This window comes from Vanellus vanellus, assembly GCF_965231255.1.
Source record: "Vanellus vanellus genome assembly, contig: HAP1_SCAFFOLD_434, whole genome shotgun sequence".
NCBI classification, from domain to species: Eukaryota; Metazoa; Chordata; class Aves; order Charadriiformes; family Charadriidae; genus Vanellus; species Vanellus vanellus.
Window position 1 is genome coordinate 61594 of NW_028128908.1, and position 15617 is coordinate 77210.

A 15617-nucleotide genomic window follows, 5' to 3' on the forward strand; every position below is an offset into this window, starting at 1 on the left:
AGACAATGGGGAGAAGGTTTTTTTCTGCTTCTGTCACTCGAGTATTTCACTCTTCCTGCTACTGTGAGCTTCAGTTAGGTTAAGTCCAGCTTTTTATTTGGAAAACAAAAAACAAACTTAAGCATTAGGGGAAGAGCAAATATTTTTCCAGTTCAGTAGCATATTTTAAGTTTCAGCTCTGTGTGCCTAGAACTCATGAAAGCCACCTCAGTGAGATTTAGGCCATGCATCCACACGTTTTGTGGAAGATTATGAAGTCCACAAGAAAAAATGAAATACTGTTTGAAAGCATGGAGTTACTGGTCTAGCTTACAAGCAGGAGTTCTGTTAGATTTTGGCAAGGAAAGCAAATGGATTTGTAAGGTTTTAAGACAAAGTCTCTGGAGACGGTATTTAGTAGCGTGTTCCTCTCTTACGCTGGCTACGAAACTTTGGTTTTCATGTTTTCTGGTTAATTTATTATGCATTCATTCTTTGTTTTATGCTAAGAGTTGATGATTGCTGTAGTTCAGTGATTTCTGCTCATGGACTCTGGTGTTGGAGGAAGTGGACTGGCTGAAGTAACAAAAAAATTATTCTACAATAAAAATGTAAGTCGCATGTCTAGGAGCAGACTTGACTTTCTTCTGGGATATTTGGAAAGCGTCCATGCTAAATTTAGAACTCCTCAGGCATCGGTACTGGAGAAAAAGCAGGAAGTCATACTCATTTCTGCTGTAGGTCACAGGGTTGTTGCCAGCTCCTCGTCCTGTGCAGTGACAAGGCTGTTGGCTGCACTGGGCCAGGCAGGTTAAAGTAATATCACACGTGCCTAGAATATTCACTGATGGTGCTGTAAGCAAGGTAAGTATTCTTCCTTCAAAAGATACCTAAGAGAAAGATCTTACTTATTCCAAAATCACAAACTAGTTCACAGATATTACGGATCACAGGATATTTACATAGTTTATAAGAAGGAATACCTTTTCCTGCTGAAAACTTAATTTCTACTATGCCAGATTTGACAAATTCCTATACTAAGATGTTTTTATAGTTAGCTAGGGGGAAAAATCTTGATATTTTGGTTCTCTTAACTTCAAATTAATCCTCAACTACTGGTATTCACCACCTTTGCTTTGTTTAACATTCCCTTTGAAGAAGTCACTATTATCATTGAGATATAAGCTTCCGAGACAACCTACTTAAGTTACAAAAGTGAACATAAAAAAGCAAGAGGAAAAATGAGAGAGGTTGAAATGCTGTACAAGGGTTTTGAAAAGCACCATGTATTATTCATTCAGAGGTCAGATATAGCATCTTTAGCCTACACTTCCAGGGAACTCTTGCTTGTTTTGGTCCTTAACTGACAGTCTCACTTCACCGCTCCCTAGCTACTCACACTTAACGGTATTTTTACAGCCGAGTAGAAATGCTGCTTACAGATAGAACTGCCACTGACTACTAAATGATAGTTTGCAGCTCCCAAGTCGTAAGGTTTTCCACCTGGCATACATGCTACATTTATCCTTGTACTTTAAGTGCAACTGCACATACACTTTCCAAAACTATTCTGTGTCTCAACGTGAAAGAGGCTGATGGTGTATGTTTTACCTATTCTGGGTATGCAATTGTAAACACCAACACAAAACCCACACAATAAGTCTTAAGATAAATCAGTGCTGTTGGGGTGACTTTTTGTGTGTGTTTTAAATCAACTGAGCAATAACACAAAATTCAAACATAACTGCTTTTAAGCAGTTTTTTCAAAACCAAGTCATCGCTTTCTTTTGTTTCTAATCTTTTAGCTACAAGCAATTAAAAAAACCCCGATCTGTAGTTCAGAGTACTGAGGCAAAAACAGTGCCTGGAACTAGGTTCGTGCATGCATGGAGTATCATGACACAATCTTGCCTATTTGTGTGCTTTCTAGGGAAAATGAAACTTGCTGGTAGCAAAACATACTTTGATTGCATTGGAGGTTTTCTTTGTGTCTTTTTGAAAATCTAAAATACCCCGTTCATAAAGTTTTAAAAATTATTATTTTCAAGTTATGCAAGTATCAGGTGCAGTATAAGAGTCACTTCAGATTTGCTGGAATCTGTAGGAATTCATCAATTAATCTCTCTGAAGTAACTTCCTCAACTGCATTTTCCCAGAAGGAAGATGAGTATAGCAGTGCTGCCTGAAATGACTCTGAATTGTGTGTCCTTCCCCACTTCATTATCTGGGCAATGCACTTGCATTATCAGAGGTTTCCAAAGTGTTGTACCTACAGTAGATGTTAAATGGAAGCACACAACTTCTTTGTCAAAAAAACCCTGAATCAAAATAAAACAGCTCCCCCCCAAAAAAACCTCAAAATATATGGTACATCTTTTTTTCTTTTTTTTATTTAAGCTTCCGCAGGTAGAGATTTCTTCTTGGCTGAGGTCATTAGTAGTGAGGAAAAAGGAAGTGGGTGATTTTTTTTTGTGCAACTAGCAAGGTGGGGAGAGGGTGGATGTGGGATTTAGGTCATGCTGGTCTGAGCTGTTACGTTGAAGTTACATTGAACAAAAAGGTTTGAGTGAAGTCCTTTTCAGACAACTTCAGTTGTACCTAAGAGTACTTCAGGCATATTGCCTTGTAGCACTGTCTTAACTTTGAGATGATAGGTCTTTGCAAAAACATTACTTGGCCTTCATGATCCAGTTGTGCGGGTTGGTGAACTGGAAAAACATATCTATTGCAAAAATTATAAAAAGGAGAGAATGTGGCAGCGTCTCACCGTTTTAAGAGCATGTTGCTTGTTCTTTAGTGACTGAGAGGCTTAGAAGTCTTATTAAGAGTAGTCTCTGCGTTTTTCTGTAGTCAAAATTTATTTAATGGCTTTGACTTTGTTTATCTAGCTTTTTGGCCCAAAAACCTTAAAACCAAAGTTATCCTTGACATTGTGAAACATCTGTTATGCCAATTAAGTCGTGAATCCTCATCAAAAAGATACCTGAAAAAAGTCTTTATGACCTTTTTAAACCCCTTCTCTTTGCTTTTTAAGCTTGCAAGTAAGGAAGTCATCTGTTAAATTAGCCTTGCAAAACTTATTATGGAAATTCATCAGTCCAGATTCTGCTCCCATCATATGTTATTGTTTGAGAATAATTTTCAATTTGCCCCTTAAATTATTGGTCATGTAACGGGCATGAACCATGTTAAGGTCTGTGTCTAGCTGTTCCCTCGGATTTTTGTGGATAAGCGCTGCAAATTACAAAGGCGGCAGTTTCTTCAGCCTGCTGTCTTAAAGTAGTTTTCTGTCTTTCTGAACGAGATTTCTTTCCAAGTTACATCCATTTATTTAGCCTCTCCGGAGTCTGCGGGCCTGCATCAGTGGAGGAACTGGGCTGGAGTCTTAGGTCAGATGTGAGTACCTGCTTGCAGCTGGACATGTGCGGCTGGCTCTGGTGGTGCTTCTGCTAGAGGAGATGGTAAATGGAGAAGCATGCTGCCCTGCAGACCTGTTATTGAAGCGCAGCATCAGTTTGGGTAGGAATGTTGGCATTAAAAAGCAAAACGAAAACAAAAACCCAGGGACTCAACGGTTCTGGATGTCCCGTGATTGCGCTTGGCCTTGGCCGTCAAAACGTTTTGTGAGTGGCACTTGGAGGCGTCTGCATCATTCCCAAACCGACAGTGAGTATGAAGGTGGCATGAGGAAATCCTAGCTGGAGATTGTGCAGATGTCAGTGTCAGCCAGCAAATATGCACAGGGCTTAAATCGAGTTGTCTGTGGGGAGTACGATGTACTGTTCCCTGTAAAGGCTGTCAAACTGCTAGCGGGGATAGACAGCAACATGTAATATTTGATCTTCTATGCCCACAGTCCTCGGTGGAGCTGATCTCGTTTCAGTATTTCTTTGGCTTTATGGCTTTTTAACTCTTCTTCTTTGACCAACGTTGTATTTCTCCTTAAACTCTTCTCTTCAAAGTGGCAAGGACAGCCCTTGCTGCTGGGTGGCAGTTGTGGTTTAATGGTAGTTTACAGGCTGAAATACAGCTGACATGTGACTTGTAGGGAAAAAAAAAAAAAAAAAAAAAAGGAGGAGGGGGGCAAAACATTACTCAGGGTGCAGAAAAGCCCAACTCCTTCAGGCGCTGGACGGTTAGCTTTGTAAGAGTCACTGCAGCTGGGACAGAGTGAAAGGGTGCACGCCCGTCCTCTCCAGGGCCAGCGGGTTTGGGGCACAAGGACTGATGGGCTGCAGTGGCAACTTACGGTAGAAATGACAGTTGCACACCTACCCAAGAGACAGGAGGGCTCCCTGGTGCAGTCAAATGGCCCTGACCAGTTTTGTTGTGGTTTTGGCACTGAAAAGAAATTTTCTGTGCGTGTCCTGAACAGTCTGTGATTTTAATCTCTCGAGCAAACGTTTCACCGTGTATTTGATATGGGTGTTGCAAGTCCATTTGTGGGCAGCAGTTTTGTTTGCCTATTGCACACTTTCCTGCTGGTGAAAGCGTCATTCAGTTTTTCAGTCTTAGGGTGCCGCAGGATGGCAGAACAGAGACTAAAGATGCCTGAAAACCTGTCCTCTTCAGGGAGAGACTCTAGTAGGGGCATGGGCTTCCTAGCGTGTCCTAACTCAGTGGCTGTGGGAATAAACTGCTGGGCAAAGCTGAAAGCAATCCTGACAAAAGTAAACCTTATGTTCTGTACCTCCAGAGCTGCACGTATTTTGGGGATACTTGTGTCCTTTAAAAACAATAGAGGTCCTTGTGCTGCCGCTGCAGACTTCTGCAGTACTTGTGCAGTCGTGCGTTTGCTTTCCTTTAAATTTTGTGCTGCGAAGAAGAAAGTGGTTTCTGCTAAGCCACCGGACCTGTGAAGAACAGCAGACAGTCACTGAACAGTGCCCTTCGGGCTTATGATAAATCCTCCTGGCAATTGCACTATGAATACTCATTGTATGTAAACCTGTATCAATTTCAAAGCCTCTTCAGGCTTATCTGAAAGAACTTCAGGAAGGGCTGTGAGTTGTTTGGCAAGGATAAGAGAGGTCCAAACTGGCTGTTGCAGATATTCTCTGATTCGCAAGTTAATTGAATTCCACTTTTGTCATCAGTTATCACTTTATAAAACTCAAGTTTCTGGAATGGGAGAAGCAAACGGATTTTGATTTGTTGCAATTGATCCATTGTAGAGAGAGGTTTTTGAATACTTTGTCCAGGTGGGATCTTGATTCGTTATGTTTTGTGGGAAGGTTTTTTACTGTGGTGCTCTCATGGGATATTGCAGGAGCTTTCTGCAGCAATCTGCTGGTTGAACGCTGCTTTTCTGTGCCTGCTGTTCACCACTTATTAAATTAAGAAGTAAATTAGGTGTTTGAGCTATCAAGTTAAGCTTGCTGGGAAGAAAAAGGGGAAAAGAGAGATTGCGTTTTGGCACTGTGAGTTCTGAAGCTTCCCGATCTCTTGCTGTGTGGTAGAAGTTCCCTGCTGTTTGCTCTCCCTTTCCCCTCCTCCTGCCTGCTGTGGGGTGCTTCTGCAAGCAAGATCCCAGCCCCTTGCCTTCATTCGTGTGACTTATCTGGCCGTGCCTCAGCTTCTGTTTGTCTCGAGGTGAGTAAGGTCAGATGCAGCTATCCGTGCATGATTTTCTGAAGAGAAGTCAAATCTTTGTCAAATGAGCGCTGCCTCAATGAGAGCCTTTTGTAGACATAGACAAATGAGGTTGCAGGGAAAAGAGAAGATTCCTCACCTGCTCTCGTCCCTCCAATGCAAATAGTGCAGCATATGGGAAACAGATGAGTGACCTTTCTGTGAGAGTGTGAAGGATGACACTTTTTGACTTGATTAAAGTGTTTGCTTGCTCTGCTGTTTACCTTGATCTGGGGAAGATCCCTCTGATGGGGCACTGTAGCTCGTTACCCTCTTCCTTTAACACAAGGATCGTCTCAGTGGCCTTTCCCTTTTCAGCGGTTATGCTGATTGCTGAACATTTCCATTGAATCTCTTGTTTATAGGCAAGAAGCTGGTCTTGGATGCACTTTGCTCATTTTAACTACTCAGCCCTTTGGTTATTTTTCATTCCGATTTCCTTTGATAGGAATGGTTGGGAAAGGATGTGTAAACGACATGTGCTTTCAAAACACATGCGTTGCTAGTAGATAAGCCGATCCATCGAAGTGAAGTGGTGTTCCCTGTGGCCAGGTGGCGAGTCAGTGCGTGGAAACAGTGCAGGTCCTGCTGCAGAGCATCCCCAGCACCTAATTCTGCCAGGGGCATGGGAAGGAGGGCCCTGCTGCTGCGTCCTCTCCCACCAGGCACAGCCTGGGCATGGGGCAGGTGGGTTCTGTCAGGGGGCATCGCCGCTCGCCCTGGCTGTGCAGTTACTCTCGTCCCCACGTGCCTGAGGAGCAGGAGGCGTTCACTGTGCTTGTCCCAGCCCCTGCGCCTTGCCCAGCGGTACCCACACTGCTGATGCGTGGTGTCGCACGTGTGCAGGAGGGTGTCCTGCCAGGAGCCGCTCAGTGGTTTTGCTGATACATTAAAAGCAGATTTATGTGTTTGCACAGGCTGCAATGTCTGCTGTTTGTTATATAACTGGCAAATACCAGCATTGCCTTCGTTTTGTGCTCTTCCCCAGAGCTTTGTTGTGCCTGGGCTCGGGAGCCTGGTTGAAGGCAGCTGTGGGCGCTGCTACGGCTGTGGCCTGGTTCCCTTCAGGTGGCACTGCTGGAGTGCCAGGGCACCAGCAAAGAGATGGCCTCCTTTCAGAGGTCCTCATCACACTTGCGCTCAGGAGTCCTGGCCCATGCCAGGTGGGCACGTATGTGGTGGTCACTGCCTGGGCTCCAGTGAAACGGGTGGGGGAAGTACAGGGGCAGTCCCTTGATCGAGGTCATCTGCAGACTTTTCCAGAAATCACCATGTTGTTCCTACTCAGCAGTACGTTCAAGGTTTTGTTCTGAACTGCGCAAGTTACAATTGTATGCTTTTCTATTTTTTAATATCAGTTGATGTTCCCACGAGCCCAAGAGCTGGCATTCAAGGGTCTGGTGTGTGATTCCTCCACTTAAAACCACCTCTGCTTTGCCCTCTCCAAGCTTAGGGCTTTGTACTGGCTTCTTTTTCTGCTGAAAGCACATGAGTTCGTAGAAGAACGTGAGCCATGAAACAAGAGGAATCCTGCCAGCTGAACGAGCACCACTGTTGAATGAGCTGTTTCACTTTCCTTCTTTCTAATCTTTCTTAGAATGTATCTTCTACTAAAGACTTGAAAAGAACAGGCTTTGTAGAAGTGCATTATTAACTGGCCTTCTGATGGGGCCTTTAATTCTTACTAGGATTTTATTATTAATGGGCTTTCATGAAATTTATAGAACTGTTGGTAAGCCAGTGTTTAATGAGTGCATCTGTGTCTCATGTCAGTTGGTAAAAACAAAACAAACTCATGCTGCTTCCCTCTTTTTTTGTTGTAGCAAACCTTCCCCAGTGATGTCCACTCCAGCGAAGAAATTTTGAAGGTAGGTGCTCTTAAATAATCAGTCTCTGTGGTTGCTTATATTTTGCATGCATTAAACTAGCGTGTGGGGAAAGAATGTCATTCTGTTTCTGTTCTGTCAGTGGATGTTGTAGTCACTAAAAGTGGTGTATTTTGGGATATGCCGTGGAGAAGTAAAGATAAAAGCTTCAGATACAGGTGGAGTTGGAAGACCAATAATGGTCTTCCTATCAGTATGTAAGTGTAATGCAGTGTGGTGCAGTTCAAGAGCAAGACTGACAAGTCACCTGAAACAGCCAGAGCTGCTCCTTTGTCGAGTCAGGGGGTTGCCATTATTGAGTGTGTTTCCTCCAAAGGGGCTGGACATGCTGATACTGAGAAGACAGTTCCTTGATGTCAAATGCTGTTCTGAGACACGGGAGTCCTAACAGGTGTTTGGTTTCTGTGATTCGCTTCCCTCACTGTTGCTTCAGGTTGCTTCAGATCCTGATGCCTTTATTGCTCTCGAGAAGCTGTTCTTGAGGCAGTGTTGTAGCTGAAAGGTAGTTGTGCACAGGTGCTCACTAGCTGCTGTGCACTGGTTGGTATTGCAGCACAAGTACTCCTCCTGGAAATACTGCATCATTTTGTGTTTCACAAGACATCCTGTCTTCTTGCCTTGTGTGCAACGCATAACACTATTTTTGTAGCAACCACAGGGAAGCACTGACAAATGCATGAAGAGGTGTAGTGCAGTATATTGAGGAGTTTATAATCTACTGAAAGATTGGAGAGCTAGTCAGTGAAGCGAGCAATGAGCTGAACAGTGGGAGGGGAGAAAAGAGAAGGCAAGGGTGGTAACAGTGCCATCAAATAGTCACTCAGGTTAGTTGTAGGCTGCTTCCAAGTTTTGCACAGAAACCCCTGCAGATTGCTCTAATCCCTTCTTATAGAGCCAAAGGTAGCAATGTGGTTTCATTCCCTATGTATCTTTGCATTTCATGTTGTTCCTAATAGATAAGGAAACTAGGGACACTCCTAAACTTTCATATTTGTGCCTTGTTGAAAAAACGGCACTTGTAAATTATGGCACAGTAGACTTTCACGCTTCAGTCTATTTCATGCCAAAAGTACAAAGATGCACTTTGTACCGACACGTTTCTCATAATTTTTTTTTTTAAGCCCCTGAGCAAACTGCGTGTGGTGCATGCTCATCATGAGATGTGTTCCGCACGAACATAATTCCTAACTTTCATTCACCTGTTAGTGATGGTGGGTGAGAGTGAGGGCAGGGGAACAGGGCAGGAGAATTCCTGAAGACATAGCACATCGGGCAGTCTCTTTCTTTGGTTTGAAACTACGTCCCAGAGCTCTGCGTCAAAGATGTCTTGGTCGGTCGGAGCAAAAGCCAATAGTCCAGGCAGAATAGCGTGGGGAACGGCTGGCAGTCAGCACTCTCTGGCTGACGTCCTCACATTATGTGAAAAGCCTTTTGGAGTGTTGTTGCTGTAAGGGGTTATAAGAACTTCTGTGAACAGGAAAGTCCTGTGCTTTGAGGAACCCCAGAACTACTCATACAGGTTTTATTTACTTTTCCCTTTATTAACTGTGATAGCTGTAAGACTGAGGCCTAATCCTGCAAATACAATATGTACTTAACTCTCTACGAGCTTCACTAAGATTGCTATTACTTGGGCAATGGGAGTATGCTTGCAGAAGAGGAGCAAGTCCTCTCCATGGTCTGGCTGCTGTGATCAAAGGAGGGTTTCTTGCTGTGGTACCAGCTCAGCTTTACAATCGGGTCAATAAGGACTTTATGGGAAGATCTGTATGAACCTCTTAAGCTTAAAAGCTCACCTGTGTGTATCAGCGAAAAATACTGTAAGCCGCTTCTCTCAATCTCTTTCCAGGAAATGACCCACTCATGGCCACCTCCCCTGACAGCTATTCATACGCCTAGTACAGCAGAGCCTTCCAAATTTCCATTCCCAACAAAGGTAAAACACCCTCTTTTTGCCAGGGTTTTTGATAAATTAGAGGAACTCTTTCCGGCTCTTGCATGGGTTTTCATCTGATTTTGTCCCTCTTTCATAGATAAAGGCTGTTAGGAGATATTATCTTTAGAAGTCAGATAAATTAAAGCACAATGGATCTTGAGTTGTATAACAGCTGCTTGCAATGTATCATTTTACTGAGAATTAGATCAGATTGTGCTTCTGAGTAATTGGTTTTGAGTGGGCTATATGGTAGTGTAACTGTCTTTCCTCTTTTTTATTTTTTTAAGCAAGATTTGTATTTTTAGAGTTGAAAGACGTTTGAGCCAGAGGGGGATGAATGAATTAATATTTCAATGACTTACACATTTGTTACAATTGTGGGCTTGAAATGTGACTGCTTTTCCGAAACATTTTAAGCATCTCATCTCTGTTGCCGCATAAAAACCATTTCATCTTTATTGCCAACAAAAATACTTGCTGACTGTGTTAAACAGAAGTGTTTGGCAGCTCTTATAATTTTTTTTTTAATATTTCTTCAAAAATGCACATACCACTGATGTGCTAGGAACACATTTTTGGTGGCAGTAGCACGTATCACTTCTCTGTCCATCTTAAGCTATGTCAGGCCAGCTTAGACTATTGGACACTTCAACGTCATACTTTGACAAGTTAGTCAAAGTATTTATTACAGTACGTAACCAATATGCTGCTATTAAGAGAGAGCTGATTTATTTTATTCTTAATTTGCACTTTGTCCTTTCTTTCTAAGAATCACAGCATGTTGGATCTGTAGCACAGAATCAGAGTAAGTAGAAATCCAAAGAAAACGCACTTAATGTGTGTATTGACAGATAGTTGTGTGTTGTGTGCTATACGTTGAAGTGAACATCAAATGTTTACATTGATTAAGGAATTTAATTCAACGTTGAACAGTGATGAATTTAGAAAATGCTTAAGAAATTGCATACACTCATTACCTAGAAACTAAGACAGCAGTTCAACAGAGAGCAAGCAGTATTTCGTTAGGAAACCCTGTTTGGAGTGATGAATAATCTTAATGGCAAACAATTGCATTCTGGAAGAAGGTGACTTTCTAATCTGATGCTCAGAGACCATAGGTTAAAATACCTACTTTAGTGTGAGGCAAATAAAAGCAACTGATTCATTTTTGATTTACAGAACAGTATGAAGCACCTTCAAAAACGTTGCCTATTTCTCAGCCGAGAACATCGTAAGTAACCAGACTCAGTTCCCATCTCTACTGTGCAGTTATTTAAATGACCCTGGAATGAATTACAGTTTGGCTTACTTGATGATTCTGAAGATTAAGGCTTTACCAGTCTGATTTTTCTCAGAAAATTTCAATGCAGGGAATTTTCACCAACAGAAACATTACTGTTTCATGATTATAATGACTGTGTTAAAAACAAAACAAAGCTGAAGAAAAGAAACCCAACCATTAATGTACCTGATTTAAGGTTTTTTTCTCTTTTAATATTATTTAATATTATGTAGCTGTGGCTACATAATATCTTGTCACACTTAGTGCTATTCAAACTACTAATAATTTATTAAACTGACATAAATGATAAGGGATACAAAATGAATCTGATCTGTTCTGCATATAATTTTGAAGCTTGTGGGGGCTCGTAAAGCTACAGCTACCAAAACTCTGAAAACTAGGGGTGAAATTTTAAAGCAATTGTATGATAGAACTTTCTGCAATTGTGCAAGGAAAAGTTTTCTAAAAAGTGTTGTCTTAATTCTGTTTTCATTTTTAAAAGCAAACAAACAGGCAAAAACTTAAATGTTGACTTTCTAAAAACCTCTATTTATATTCTAAGAATGTTAGCCTGTTGCAAAGTGGGGTGAAGATGAAGTTTCTAGAGCTTTTTTAAATAGTATTTATATATTTCTACTTCTCTTTATCTAGTTATTCTTTTCCCTATCATGTTACGTTTTCTTTCAGAAAAAAGCTTCTTAGAATTTGAGTCTCAGTCTAAGATGTTTATGCGTAATCACTGCAAAAGTTTTACAAGGCTAGGAAGGAGTGCCAACTAACAAATGAATCGGTCCAATAGAAAATTTTAAGTTGGTGGATAAAATAACTTGGTACTTTCCTTGTAGGTTAATAATTAATTAGGTTAATAATTATCTATTAATTAGGTTAATTACAGAAATTGCTTGAAGGTAGTTTTGTGTGGGCTGACATTAGTCTTTCAGGATTAACCTGGCCAAATTGGCAGCATTGATAGCCCTGAGTAACAAATAGAAATCTTTCCATGTCTGGAAAGCTAAGGCGTCCCTGGGCAAGGCAATTGCTGAACCATTAAATGCTTATCAGTCCATGTGATATATAAAGATCTCATGTTCCATGGAAGGCTGCAAACTACAGACCACAAAGCTTACTCCATTTGTTTTCCTTATCGTGAACAATTTAATTAAAAAAACCCCAAACTGGGCTAGTCACAACTAAGAGGAAGAGCATCTCTCCATCTTGTTTGAGATTGTAGAATTTTGCATTCAATCTCTGTAAGATCTGTAAAACAACCCTTTTTATACTGTTCCAGCATCATGCAGAGGAGCCCGCCCTCACTGGGAGCAATCAGCTACTCCCTTAATCCATTCTTTATTTTACTCCTCCTTCTTCCACCCCAGCTTGCTCCTCCTGAACAATTTCTGGCAATTTTCACTGCAGTATTAAAAATACTAGTTTCAACTGCAGCAGGCTCTGCCTTCCTCCTCAGCTACCCTACAACCATCATCTTTATTTCAACTGTTCTCAGCTGCTTGTAAAAATCCCCCTAGAACTGTAGGCAGTTTTCCAGGTGGCAGAGAGAGAAGAGGCTTTCACTGTAAACAAGAATCTGAAAATACTCCTTTCTTAGCCCAAAGGTCCAGAATTGTAAATATGGCATGGTACATAGCTCTGTCCTTAGCCAACATCCCCTCTCTGCTCGGCGTCCTTCTGGGTACTTCAGAGCCAGCACTCGTGTACCCAGGGACATGCATACCCACAATCGACGACGGCAGTTGAAGCAGGAGGAACAGGGTGGTTTAGGTTTACGTCCCAAATGGAATTAAGCAAGATTTGCCCAAGAACTTCCTCTACATCTTTCCCTCGAACTCATGCGTCCCTTCTTTTTTGTTTTGTTTTTGGTTTCATTTGCACAACAGGGCTTGTTTTCTTTGCTGTTTAACGCACACGTGACTGTCTGAAAATTCAGCTGCCTAGAGTAGCTTGCATTACAAAGTGTAGCTGGCTGAAAACAAACAGCGTTTGTGCTGGTTAATTAGAAGTTGAAATCCCAGTGCCTCTGTGTGCCCAAATTAAGCATTCAGCTTTACAGAGCATGCAAGGGTTTCCCAGATGGCTTTCATGCTTGAACAGAGCCCCGAAGTTAGCACCTGGCTACACTGGAATGGAAGTAGCCCTTCTTTTAAAAGGGGAGATGCCAAGCTCATTCTTGGTGATGCATCTTTAACCTGGCTGGCAGAGAGGGACCAGCCTGTGCTTTCAGTGGGGTTGTTTGGCAAGTGATGTTAATTTTAGTGCTGCTTCTCGCTAAAAGAGCTCTTTTTAAATAGCTTTACAGGGAGATTGATGGTGTGTATATAAGCTGCAAATGAACAGGTCCTGCGAATGAAAACTCGGCATCTATTAACTCCTGAGCTAATTAAAGCATTAAAATTATTAAAGCAGATTTATTTTCTTTAACTAGGCTATTTAACAATTTGTTGAAACCTTGTTTTGGGGAAACTGGTTTTGTCTATCCTTGTAGAAGTATGACTCATTTAAAGTTTTAGTGCTCTTCCTTCCTTGATCCTAAATTGAACTTAAGTAGTTGCAATGTTCTTTTATGCTGAAGATCTGGATAGAGTTTCCTTGCATTATTCTCTTAACCTCTAAAAGAAATGCATCTGTAGTCCACAATTCTTAAGGCAAAACAAAAAATGAAAACATTTTCAGAACTTTTTAGCATCCCTGGAAGTTTGTTCATTATCACCTTTGAAGGATTACTTTCCCTAATGGGTTGGGGGGAAAAAAAAAAACAACAATTCATTGAGATGCCAACAGACATTTGCCAAACTGCCCAGAAGTGTGGAGAGTGGCTGTATTGTTGCTACCCTTCCTTTTTTCCTATTTATGCCTCAGTGGACTAGCGGTGAGCTTCAGCTCTAGCCCACGTGCAAAGTTGGCACACGCAGGATTGCTGCAGACTGCATGCCATTTGCCTTCTGTAGGAAATTCGGGGGCCTCATTTTCCAAGGTGGTGTCTCATAGTGATTCCTGTCAGTGTTTACTCTAAAGAAGAGGGAAGAGGTGACTTCCACTGAGAAGGTGTGTGAGGAACTGAGGCAGTGGAGGCTGGGAGATGGAGGAGGATAGTCACAGGGGAATGGCAAAGGCAAAATGCCTGAACAAAGAAAGCGCGTAGGTCATCATGAGTGTAATCAGACAGCGCCTTTGTGGCACTGAGAGCCTCTTCTGCATCAGAGAGAGGTACTTGGGGACTGTGGGGTCAGTACCTTTGCAGGAGGTGTCACCTATGCAGGAGGGGTTGGCTCCGTACTGGTAGACAAGGAGACCTTTGGGGTTTCTTCATGCTGTCCTGCTCCATGGGCAAGAGTAGATTCGTCCCTTCTGGTTTGTGGAATTATTTGTTTTGAGATCGTGCCAGCTTCAACCGTAAACACGGTCCTATTCCAATGAAAGTATCTCCATGCACGTCAACTGCTTTGCTATGAGTGTAAAAGAATTTATCTAGGTAGTGGGGATAGTACTTAAATAAGGGAATCACTTTTTTATTCAAAGTTTTTACTCCTCTTTTGTCATGGAATCATAAAAGCAAACTGCTCAGGGTCATTAGAGGTGACCCACAGAGCCATAAATCTTTTTCGCTTTGTTCATAATTTGAAATGAAGGCTTAAAAGAGTGTGAAGGTTTCTGTAGTTTTCCTTCTCCTAACAAGCACCAGGAACACTCTCTCCCCACTTTTCCAAGGTGATGTGGTTCGCTGGGGATCTTTCATATTTGTTTTCATGCTATAAAATGTGTTGTCATGAAGGGTTGGAGGCTTATTTTTCTTATTTCTCACAGAGAGCCCTTAGATTGAAATGAGGCTGAAATAAGCAGAGTTTTGACCTGATTGATTAGAACCCCTGTCTCGGTTCCTAAGCGTTTTATCCAGTTTTTGGACACTTGTGTAACTCTCTGGGTTGAGGAGTCAGTCTCCAGCTAGTTTCAAGATTTGAACCACCGTACACTTGAATAACAAGAGTTTTGCCCGTCTGCTTTCCAACTCCTTTTGGGGGTGCCTGCATGATTGCCAAAGTGGGGGATAACAGTTTGGGAGAACTTTGGGTCCCTCCCCACAAATCCTTCCCTTCCAGCCTTTTAAGGACCTCGGTAATGCATTGAAATTGCCAGCAGTAGTTAGCACCTGCATGTAGAGGACTACATTAGGCTTTTTGGAAACATTTGCGGGCAGCCTGCTCTCTACTCTAGCACTAGTAAAAAAGAGTTTGTGCCTCCCAACTTGTAAACCACTTTGAGTATCTGAACTGCTCAATGTTATGGTTACTGCTGAGATGTGCACAAGTGTGAAGTTCATTGTGTAGAGAAGAAATAGGAGAAAGGCTTGACCTTGGCATTTACTTATGTATGTGCGATAGGAAACTTCAGCAGCAAAAAGAGAACTCCTGTGACAGAAGAAATATTCACAGGCCCTCAGAGTGTGAACACGCACAGTTTCTGGTGCAAAGACGATGCTTTCTGCCCCTTGGGGAGCCAGTGGAGGCTAATAGCGTGCTAATTTCTTGCTGTACAAGGAGCAGATAGATTTCTTCCACGCCACCTTGCGGTCTTAGTGCCTAGGTAACTTTTCTTCGCTGTGTTAGTGTGCTAGGTAACCGTTGTTGAGGAGCACTGCCCTCGTAGAACTTTGTCTCAGTTGCCTGTAGATGGCAGCCGATGACACTGACCTCCAATTGCGCAGCTCCTGAGATCGACTGGAAAGCACAGTAAAACGTTGAGGTTGTGTGTTGTCGTTTTATCATTCATTCGGGTAGTGAGAGGGTTTAGCAGATTGAGCATGCCAAATGTTCAAAAAGGATGTGGGAGGTTGGTTTGTTTTGGCAAGTGCAAACCAAGTCTTTTTCAGTGTCTGCTGCTTGAAAATGTG

The 15617-nt window shown here is 42.2% G+C and overlaps 1 protein-coding gene across 1 annotated transcript in view; it reads left to right on the plus strand.

Moving 5' to 3' along the window:
* Positions 1-3560: 3560 nt before the first annotated feature.
* Positions 3561-15617, plus strand: part of LOC309683816 (AF4/FMR2 family member 1-like) — a gene marked incomplete at its 5' end in the record, with an annotated part of 34472 nt that continues 22415 nt past the window's right edge. Inside the window, 3 exons of the mRNA XM_082499819.1 lie at positions 3561-3645; positions 10202-10237; positions 10612-10663. Coding sequence (XP_082355945.1) covers positions 3561-3645; positions 10202-10237; positions 10612-10663 — 173 coding nt within the window. The remainder of the gene's footprint in view (positions 3646-10201; positions 10238-10611; positions 10664-15617) is intronic.